At 38.1% G+C, this 11,261-nt stretch overlaps 2 protein-coding genes across 8 annotated transcripts in view; both read left to right on the top strand.

The window, feature by feature from the left end:
• LOC106176982 (uncharacterized) overlaps positions 1-4,281 on the top strand; it is a 46,747-nt gene extending 42,466 nt beyond the window's left edge. For 6 of the 7 annotated variants that reach the window (XM_087011142.1, XM_087011135.1, XM_087011138.1 and 3 more), the window contains 7 exons: positions 68-112; positions 515-631; positions 1,400-1,498; positions 1,900-2,014; positions 2,417-2,928; positions 3,252-3,369; positions 3,897-4,281. In XM_087011142.1, coding sequence (XP_086867268.1) covers positions 68-112; positions 515-631; positions 1,400-1,498; positions 1,900-2,014; positions 2,417-2,928; positions 3,252-3,369; positions 3,897-4,029 — 1,139 coding nt within the window. In that variant the 3' untranslated portion in view covers positions 4,030-4,281. The remainder of the gene's footprint in view (positions 1-67; positions 113-514; positions 632-1,399; positions 1,499-1,899; positions 2,015-2,416; positions 2,929-3,251; positions 3,370-3,896) is intronic. The other variant, XM_087011136.1, reaches the window with a different exon arrangement.
• A 1,377-nt stretch (positions 4,282-5,658) lies between these two features.
• Positions 5,659-11,079, top strand: LOC147762541 (uncharacterized). Its single transcript, XM_087010335.1, has 7 exons — positions 5,659-5,766; positions 6,117-6,230; positions 6,821-6,871; positions 7,259-7,372; positions 7,987-8,067; positions 9,365-9,482; positions 10,826-11,079. The coding sequence occupies exons 1-7, from the start codon at positions 5,709-5,711 to the stop codon at positions 10,956-10,958; spliced, it is 669 nt and encodes a 222-aa protein (XP_086866461.1). The 5' UTR covers positions 5,659-5,708; the 3' UTR covers positions 10,959-11,079.
• Positions 11,080-11,261: the final 182 nt, after the last annotated feature.

The following is an 11,261-nucleotide window of genomic DNA, read 5'->3' on the forward strand; positions in this document are numbered from 1 at the left end:
ATGGCACAGAATGTTTGAAATTGTGAGACAGCTGGCTAGCCCACTAATTACATCGTTTCGCTTTCAGGAGGTGTTCCAGTGCCTCCTATGCCGACTCCGCCTCTGCCAGGTGGTGAGTATTGTTATACCGTATCATTTTATAAAACGCCTTTAAATATGTGTGACCTTAACATGTATTTTACTGGAAATTCAACTTATGTTCAAGTTAATCTATCTTTATACAGTAGCCATTTAAATTGTACCGAAATAGATTCTTATTATTGTTATCATTATTGATATTATAATTATAATTATTTGATGCACGTGCTCTTTAACTTGTAGTTTTCCAAGATAATGTAAGAATGATCAAGCCTATTTGTCCTTACCAAACAATCGGGTGTTTGATTTTCATATATGACATAATTTCATTTTTGACGTTATTTAACTTCTATACGTCTCTTTGCACTGCATGATCGAAGTAAGGGCTTTCTGTACTATTAATTTAGTATAAGCACGTGGGATTTACAAATTTCAGGGGCCTCCAGCTGCGTAAACAAGGCCAACAATTGTGACGCTTATGGGGAAGATGCATGCAAAGGAATATATTTGGGATGGGCCAAAGAAAACTGCGCCAAAAGGTGTAACCTTTGCGGTAAGTACAACGACCATATAACTTGATATTTATTGTAATTGTAATTTGCGCCGCCCCCCCCCCCTTCCCGCCCAGATACGATCATTCTGTTATACGTTCACAGTCTGAAATTAATGATAAATGCTCATTGTGCTGTAAAGTAAGTGTATGTGCTCTTATATAACATATACCGATATGTTTATATGATACTCATTCCATGTTTTGCCTGAGTTTTTCAATAATTTAATGCTGACAAAAATACGTTGTCATCATGCATTTCAATGTTAATGTGTGCGACTTCCGGTAAAAAGCTTTTCGGTACACAGTTGAACCTCGCAAATAGCACGTCAACATGAATTAGTATATTGACGAGTACAATGATAAACCAGTCGACAAGTTCAGCATATGAGTAGTGCTATGCAATCTAACCATGCTAGGGACCATTCTACAAAAAAAGGGAACATTTAAGTCACGCCAATGACGCACGCATTTTGTGTGCGATTTGCACAACTGATTTATTTTTAATTAATATTTACTTTTTAATTATTGTTTATATTTCTGTATGGAGCGTGTCCATGTTAGAAAATTTTCCATATTGGAAGTTATTGTTCTATAAGAGAAAATAATGGAAATAGAATTATGCAAAAATATGAGCGTCACTGACGTGACTCAAACATTCACTATTTGTGAAGTAGCACTAAGGTCTCTTGTTCGTCTGTGCTTACTTTTGTTGATTTCTCTGAATATTTTCCATGTTTGGCATTTAATTGATTTAAGCTTCACAAACAGGTGGTTCAACTGGCGGCTCAACAGGAGGTTCAGGAGGTTCAACTGGCAGCTCAACAGGTGGTTCAACCGGTGGTTCCACTGGGGGTCAAGTTCAGAGCAGTAAGTTGTGTTCATTTTTTTCACAACTATCTACTATCTAAATATTTTAACTATATAAATATTTTTTCTTCAAAAGAATCATCAAATGGTTGAGGAATCAAAAAAACTTTATACAAAGAAAAGATAATGTTCTTGGTTATATTATGTGTCCTTTTGAACACATTAAAGTGGTTTCGTACACAAGAAGAAATGCTAATTCATATTTGTTGTACGTTTTTGGTACATTCGTGTCAGTCGTTTTCGTATTCGTTATATATTGTGCTGATTCTCATAAATTACTATAATACTGTTTCCGATTATAATAATTGCTCTTTGTTAGGCGTAATTCAAATGCAATATTTGCTAATATAAACAGTTTCATATACAGGCAGTAACATGATTCAAATATATCTTTGCTATAGACGGGTGTGTATACAAAGGGCAAACATATAGACACGGCGGGACGTGGCAAGACGGATGTGCATACAACTGCGAATGCGTAGATGGGTCAACAGGCTTCTACAGATGCAAAGACAGGTAACAAGTTAAATTGAAGAAATGGAGGATGATCGGTTAAACTGTGAGCTCTTCGTTGTTGTATTTTACAACGATATAAGCTATAAGTAGGTGCAGTAGTGCAGTTTTAGTTTGTGATTTGTTATAATTCGAGCTAACACATTAGTAGTAGTATAAAAACAGTTTTTTATGAGGTGAAACCTGTAACATCGATTTCAATCAGATCTAATGCATTTGAACAGCTGTCAGCACCCCTTGAATGCTTAATGAACCTCATGTGGCAAATAAAACAGAAAAAAGGAGTGTAACTCTCATAGCGTTTATTTTTATTCTGCCAATATTAAGATTTTTTACATAAAAGGAACGAGAAAAAACACATTCTGTAGGCATTAAGATATTTCTCCTTCTGTTTAATTAATTTAGGTGTCCCACGTACGATACTACTGGTTTCCCGCCGCAGTGCTCAATGCAACCAGATCCAAACGACTCTTGCTGTAAGAAGCCAGTTTGCAACTTTGGAGGAGGCACCGGAACCGGAAGTGGCACCATAACCGGATCTAACACCGGTACCAACACCGGAACTGGCACTGGGACCTACCCAGGTGGTACTAGCACAGGGACTGGAACAGGAAGCGGGAACCTCATTATTCCGGGAGGAAGCAGCACTGGAAATGGTGGAACTTATCCAGTACCCGGTGGCACTAATACCGGAACTGGTGGAACCTACCCGGTTCCAGGTGGGAGCAGCACTGGCACCGGAACTGGTGGAACCTACCCGGTTCCAGGTGGGAGCAGCACTGGTACCGGAACCGGAACTGGTGGAACCTACCCGGTTCCAGGTGGGAGCAGCACTGGTACCGGAACAGGATCTGGTGGGACCTACCCAGTTCCTGGAGGACAAACTGGGTCTGGAACCGGAGTCATTACCGGCCAGAGTAAGTTTGTTTTGCTCTCTTCGATGGCTAACGCTATGGTAGGTTTAAGGTAGTGCATTACAAAGATAAACTGTTACTGTACATGTTGCACTGACTTGCTCAGTATTCATATATAAGGTCTTCATTTTATTAAAATTTAGCAATCAAAAAATTTAGTTTAACGCAACGGTATTTTCAAATGAGGCGCATCTTTTTCTGGGTTTGCTTTTCGACTTCTATATTCTGTATCTAGATTGTAGCGAAAAAAATACTGGGAATTTATAATCATTAGTTTTCGTTGGTATTTGTTTTATATTAAGCATATTTTTTAAATTCCTCTTCAGCATCCGGCTGTCTCTATAATGGCCAGACATACAAACAGGGAGAAACGTGGAAAGATGGATGCAAGTACAGTTGCACCTGCACGAATGGGGCTACAGGCCTGTACACGTGTAGTGCCATGTAAGCCAAAGTGGTTTTCATCAATGTTATACAGCATTTGACAAAATCGCATTGTCGTCTCCTATCAACATGTATGAATGATGAAAATTCGTTCTTTACTTATTTGAAGCCAAACTTAAAACATGTCTGGTAATAACTTTTCCGAGTGCACTACCTACAACAATGTTGGACCACGTAAAAGTAAAGATCCTTATTGGCGAAAAGTTAAAGTCAATAATTATTAATAGAGAATGAGGATTTGTGGGAAATGTGGGGTAATATTATATTGTGCGATTCAAGCATACTGGAAATCATAAGCCACGTATCGGTTTGCGAAAGAACCAAATGCCTTCCCTACGTACAAATTTGTGGGGTAGCAGTGATGGAATCTTTTTTATTTGTGGAATTCAATAGTTTGTTCCAAATACGAAAGACACTAAAAACAGACAAAAATTAAACATGTGGGACATGAACGGTTTTAGGACTTGGGACTTGCGCTCATTTTGTGCATCTTTCAAAGCATAACTTATATCTTTCTGTCTCTACAGGTGCCCCCAATGGCAGTTACCAGAGGTTTGTTCCCTCCAGCCGCGTCCAGGGAAATGTTGTCCTAAACCTTCGTGCCCACCTAACTATAGTATTAACTACCCACCAGGGATGTCCGAGAGCACCTTACCATAGACACCCGTATGTCCACGGGATACCAACTGCAGCTGCTTGCACTTGGAGAACAGACACAGAGAAAAGATGCTTGAAAATAGTTGAGAATAGTATTCCATGTTCATTTGCGAGACATGTCAATCAATCGATAGTATTGCTCAAGATTGCAATAAGTATACCCATAACATTGAGAATGACAAGTTATGTTTGTCGATTTGCTAGTGCTTACAATTTGCTAGTGATGAGTTGAAATAAACAGATGAGAGTTAATAATACAGTTTTACAAATTTCTCAGCTACACACTCAGAAAATAAAAAGCCCTCTTCAATAGTGTAGATCTTCTATATGCTAATGCGATCTGGAACACCGTACACGTTCTAACAGTCTCTGGTAACCTGTACTGTTAGACAAGATATGCTTGACACATCAACTGAGTCCTATTCGGGATTTTCACGCCAAATGAAATTTTCCTAAAAAAATTTGCATTTTTTATCCTACTCATGAATCATTGCTCGACCCGGCACTGCACATGGTTTCCCTGTTTTATGCAATTTCTAATAAAGTAATGCAGTTCTGAATAACTGACCAGCCACATTTCAGATGCATATATCGACATCAGGTTCTCTCATTTGAAGTGATTTATCGTTTGTAAGTAGCTTTGCAGAATGTATAAACATAGAAAATGCGGTTTTGGGGTACATTTTCTAACTCCTTTAAGAGGATTTTGATAACATTTTATCTTTTTTTTTTTTTGCTACCACTGATTTTGTTAAAAGGAAGGACACTACACTAAGTGGTGCACAAATCAGACTTTGGATACGAAAACTACCACATTTTATATTCAATGTTTTGCGTATTCAAATCTGCACATTCATGCAATTTGAACCTTACTCCCCGATAAGTGAAAACCGCTCGAACATTAACTCATATCGATTTTTATCCAAGCTTTTCTTAAATGGTAAAATCTTCAACTGTTCACATATTTTGCCAGAGGGTAACAGCCTACTAGAAAACATGAACCGCCAGTGGATCTTTCTAAGTCTGCACATCAGGGTAAACAGCCTGTGAGACTGTCATGATGTCATATATTAGGAAAACGGGGTATAAGATAACCCACCTCGCTGAGGGTGACCTAAGCATCACGACACCTCGTGTGTAGGGCTATATTTACTTTTAAAACGCCTCTTTTTTGCTGCCCACTCGCATTCAGAAAAGACTTCATACAAATGCAAGGTACCCTGAGCCTGAAGTGTCGGTTATCTCTGCTGCAAGAAACTTGACGTGCCGTTCATATAGTCTTCCAATGAGCCGTTTAAAGCTGTATTCAATAAAACAAACAAGCAAAACAGGATTATTATCTGCGATACATCTTCCAATTCCTCCAAATTGAGCGCGCACATTATTCATTTTTTATTTATTTATCATTTTCTGCGTGAGCAGTTTTGAACAAGAACAGTTCCCTACTCCGTATTATGGACGAAATCAGTATATTGCAGTTGGCGGGCTACACTGATTGGCTGCTGATGGCCACACTGCCCGTTAGTTTTTATATCTAAGGTTTCCTGCAATTAAAAAAATGGGTAAATATTGCTCCGAAATCCAGGGTACTGAAACGATATGACGTGTATTGCACCATGCGTGGTATTTATCATATAAAGAAGCCCATTCTGTTCATTTGAGAGAAGTGAACATAAGCAAGAATGGAGCGTGCGTTGTTTGCAGTATTGTGTGCAGCCTGTGTCATTTCTGCAGTCGCAGGTCAGGATATGATTTCATACGAATTAACTAAATATTAATCGTAAAGTTACAGGGTTAATGTGACAAAAAGTGATTTCTTAAAAGTTTCTATAAAAAAGACTTAATTTGTTTTCTCCAAAGAGCGAGTCATGTCAGGGCTATTAATGAAGGGTTGAAATGTTAAGCTCCATGTGTCGGTAAAAAACAAGTTAAGCCCCTTTCTAAAACGACTTAATTGTTTTCATCATCTTTAAATTTACACGAAACGCAAAGAAATCCCTTTTCTCCTCAGTTAAAAGTTGCAGTGATCACTGTGTAAACACAAAAATGATGAAAGGTGATTGCTTATCCGTGTATATTTGTAATTCAAGGGAACACCTGTGTAGACAAAGTCAGCAACTGCGACGCCTATGGAGACGATGCCTGCACTGGAGTTTACGAGGCCTGGGCAAAGGAAAACTGCGCCAAGAGATGTAACTTTTGTGGTAACGTGTAACTTTTGTTATATTGTTTACTGTACTTATGTATTTAGTTGAAGATTATCACGTTTACATATTGGTCTTATTTTACCAAGTTCCGATTTTGCTTTTTTATATTTTACCCTTTTGATTGATCCAATCATGAGATGAATTTGATGCAAAACTTCTCTTTTCACCGTGGCATGGTCATATGCAGTCGGACATTGGAACATACTTATACATTCTTGGTGATGGGTAATTTTTCAAGTAACAGCATACAATCCGTGTCAGACCTTTATGTAAATAAATAAGATTAATTTGCATAAGAATTCCACCAATTCTCCTTTTCTCACCAAGATAAATCCTATCCAAAACCGTTGGGAAAATTACGATCTATTTATCCGTTTTCGACTTCTAATTTTCTCATTCGTACTGACACAAGTCTTACCGGTCTCGCCAGTCTCTTTCTCCATTACGACATTGACAAAAAAATGGAACTTGGATCTCAAAACGGGTTTATGGAGATGAAGAGAAAATTGATGAAATCACCACGAAGTAATTTTGCGACACATAACAGTCCCAGGCCAATTATGTGACTTAAATTCAATTGGTTTCAGGAGGTATGCTCGTGCCCCCAGCGCCTACTCCGCCTCTACCTGCCCCGGGCGGTGAGTATTTGCAGCTTTGAAGTCATTTTTGTATATTTTATATTAAGAATCTAAAATTGACGCTAAGTATTTCACATTAATTTTACCATCCTCAACAAACAAAACTATAAAAGATATTCCACAAACCATGCCTAGGTATGACAAATTTCTGTAAGTTTTCTGTCGATGAATTTGTAGACAAACCTATTTTTTTCTTCATCACGTGGAGTTTAAACTCATTAGATATTTTTACGTTCGTAATCATTTGTCGTACTAGGTGAGTACATGATAAACATGTATATAGCATTGATATTGAAAAAATTTCATAAGTTCATATACCTGTGTTTGTACTGCAAAATGTTTTTTCTAAGCATTTACTGTAAACACGTGGTGTTTGAATTCTGTAAGGGGTCTCCAGCTGCGTAAACAAGGCACCAAACTGTGACGCGTATGGCGATTCGGCCTGCACACAATACGCTGCCTGGGCAAAAGAAAACTGCGCCAAGATGTGTAACCTTTGTGGTACGTTATCCGTCAAATTAATCACCTATTACTTAAAGTATTGATAGCCCACGAATTTAAGGCAGAGGGGGCAATTTTTCAATCAACATACATTACAAGTACAGCCAGTAAGAGTTGTAATTAATTTCCACTTTTATAAGTACATGTAAGCAGCTACATAGCAGGGGCATTTGACTAGAAGTTTGAAGCTTCAGGCTACTGAAACACAAGGTTTTCAAATACATTAGCCCAATCTTGGCCTAGAAGGCATTTTAGCATTTTTAAAAATTATTTTAATCTTCACATTTAATCTTCATTCTAGTAAAATTTTATTTATAGCAGTGTTTTTCTGCAGTCTGGGGCTGAGTAGTAAAGGCGCAGACTGCATAGTTATGACAGATTTGGATATCAGCTGCTTTGCTTGTATTAAAACATTACAATTCGATATGTTGTATCCAATGACGAAAGATAGCAAAAAATTTGTTGGGAAAATGGTATCATTGCCTTTTAATTTTTTTTATCTCTTAGTGTTTTGTGCTCATGTTGAAAGAGCAACCCCATTTTAAAAAATTACATGTGTAGTTTATCAATTACTATTCATTTAAACAATTGATCTCAGCGTGTTTTTATATCAGGCGGCAGTTCCTCCGGTGGCGGGTACCCAGGAAACACTGGAAATACCGGAAGTAGCAGCGGTATTGTGATCACTGGTCAATGTAAGTCAATGGTGAATTCTTTTCCGCTCTTGTCTAATCACCATAACAGAATTTTCTGTCAGTTCACTGATAGTTTTGCTTTGGATATTCTTTAAATCGCTGTACATACAGTAGGTTCCTATCTGTGCAATGGCGCAGAAAAAAAAAACGAACAGCGTTGTATTAGCTTGCAAGTTCTAAGAGCGCATTCTCAACGAATTAAGCCAGGCTTTACAAAGCCGGTGACCTAAAAATGGCGGACGTACATGAAAGAAAAACCGCCTAATCTTTTAATAGTCTCTCCACCTCTCACACGCCTCCCCACACGTCGTCCCTGCGGGGTACAGTAATTAAATCTCGGCTCCGAACATTAATATTTCCGTGAATATCTCTGGTGATATTATCTCCGTAGATAGTCGATTCATTGCTGCTCTACGGGCCAAATTATTCCTTTTTCGTCTCTGTTTTCAAAGATAATAGAACAGAAGAACTTTTTTCCTTCGATCGCCTTCAGCCGCCATGCCTTCTTCACCACGAGTTTAACTGATGAGCATGCGCACTTAATATTTCTCAGGTAGCTTCCGCATGGCGAACGGAGCCGAGATTTAATTACTGTACCCCGTAGGGACGACGTGTGGGGAGGCGGAGAGACTATTAAAAGATTAGGCGGTTTTTCTTTCATGTACGTCCGCCATTTTTAGGTCACCGGCTTTGTAAAGCCTGGCTTAATTCGTTGAGAATGCGCTCTAACTCTAGTTAATAAATCAAGTTTTGTGGACTTTGCATTATTATATGCGTAGTTGTTTTGAACTATTTTCAGTAAACGCGTTTGCGCTTTTGGTCTTACGTACATACGTGCTTACATGTACGTAATGTGGCCTATTTTTTACCACGTGACGTTTCGACAAACTCTCTCATGCCGGCCTGTCGGTTTATTATGATTAAATTATCTATCCTCACGACTTACATGTACGAAGTAGGCGACATATTATAAGAAGTCCAGTAAGGTGCAAAGGCTATCTGTAGCCAGTTGACAGCTTTGTATACAAACATTTCAACAGAGTAATACTAAATATTACTGTTTTGCCTAATTTATTTTTTTTTTTTTACCTAATACTAGACTTTCGTAACGATTAAGTCTAAGTGAGTATCCATTTATGTAAAATAACACGAGATGACTAACATCTAAAGTTTTAAGTGTTCAGCTTTCATGGACACTGTACATGGAGACCCATAATGCACAAGTAGATTAAGATAGAATGCAATAGTGTTTACACTTGTATGTTTCTTATGTTTTGTACATTTATTATATATTTAGCGTCTGGTTGTATCTACAATGGCAAGACTTACAAAGAGGGAGAAAAATGGAATGACGCCTGCAAATACAGCTGTACGTGCAGTGATGGAGTCACGGGTTTCTACGAGTGCAATACAATGTAAGTGAAACTAAACGTAATGGAGATCTTCCTCCTTATGTAAGCCTGTTCTTTTTTATGTGTAAAATCAGAATAGAAAATGGCTCAGTTTTGGAAGAAATTATAAAAAACATTGGATATTGATGCGATTAGACGGGGGTCCTCCATATATTATTAATTGGTTTTATCCCTGAAATGGTGCACCATATACTGTATGCCTGCTGCGGTATTGCCGTGCACGTTCGCATCCATACAGAACTAGTGGACCATTGAATCTCTGAAACCAACAGATTGTCTTTACACTGACGAATCCTGTCAAGTGTTGGTGGGTGGGAGCACAGTATTCAGTCTACTGCGCATGCGCCAAAAGTACGCTGTTCGAAATAAAAAAATGGTGAAATTGCCAAAGCCTGCCGGTGTTTACCGTCTGGTTGATTCAATTTAATTTGCTTTCTGGTGTTGTTTTGAGAAATTATATTAGAAATATTCTGTTGATTGTATGTATTAAAAAACAAATCCATTGGACTTTCCTTATAGTAACATTAAATTTGCCTTCATGGTAAGGGGATTCCCTTCGTATTTATAGTGTTATATGTGGCCCAAGGGGATTTTCCACCCCTCCCCCACTCTAGATTAATAAAATTGTTCATGGGGCAGATTGAAAATTATATTGCAAAATACATTTAAAAACGTAGGAAGGTTAATTGCAGATAATGCTGCGAGGATATTCTAGACCTGGGGCGAACTCGGCCAATATAAAATTTTTAACTTCGTCTTCCGATTTTGGAGCGCCTGTTCTAATTTTTGAAAGCGAAGCAACGGAACCCAACAATACGATACAATTTGTAATCTCGTAAAAATTGATATTTTTCAATATAGCTCATAGCAGGGCGTACATCAAAAGGCGACTCGTTTATTATTGTGATATTTAATAATAATTTATAGGAAAGGTACGATATAATAAGTTCTTGTCTTCGGCCTATTTATTAGCTTAATTGATTTTTTAAGTATTTGGAGATTAAAAACACAAAAGCTGCCCGGTTTCATATCGAGGCACCACGTATTGTGCTGTGGGTGAGTGGGTGGTTGGGTTACAAGGACGAAAATGGCTGTGCTAAGAGAGGCAAAAACCGAAGAGGGCTATTTTACTGTAGTTATTTCGTTCCGCGTGAAATACCGCTTTTACTGTGTAGAAGGAGAAGGGGTGGAGAGGGTGGAGAGGATATCTACGAAAGTATCTGAGGCACTTGGCCCTTGCCCCTGTTTTCTGGATCTTCCATTTTTTTTGGCGTGCAGTCCTCTTGTACCATCTTTGGTAATGATTTATACAAAATGTATGAAAGAAATTATTTTTCTTCCACCAGGTGCCCTCAGTGGCAGTTACCAGATGTATGCAACCTCCAGCCACGCCCAGGGAAATGTTGTCCTAAACCTTCATGCCCACCTAACTACAGTATTACCTACCCAGATGGAATGACTGAGAGCACCTTACCATAGACACCCGGATGTTCACGTGGCAGCAACGTTACACAACTTCTTTCCCATGGAAAACGATAATAAATGTCCGTTGATATTATATAAATTGGCTGCTAACTTTCAAATAAATGGATAAAGAATATTGTTAATTATAAAATCGTTGATTTTTTTAACCATGAGGTAGTATGGAAGTTTAATGAACCACAGTGTTAGCAGGACTGTGACAGTAATAAAATACAGTGATACCATCATCGTGATATCATACATTTTAATGTTTTTATTTGAAATTTGTCAACATTATATTTCAAAACTACGTTATTAAGT

Source organism: Lingula anatina, chromosome 4, assembly GCF_051362555.1.
Source record: "Lingula anatina isolate TDL-2025a chromosome 4, LinAna3.0, whole genome shotgun sequence".
Lineage (NCBI taxonomy): Eukaryota > Metazoa > Brachiopoda > Lingulata > Lingulida > Lingulidae > Lingula > Lingula anatina.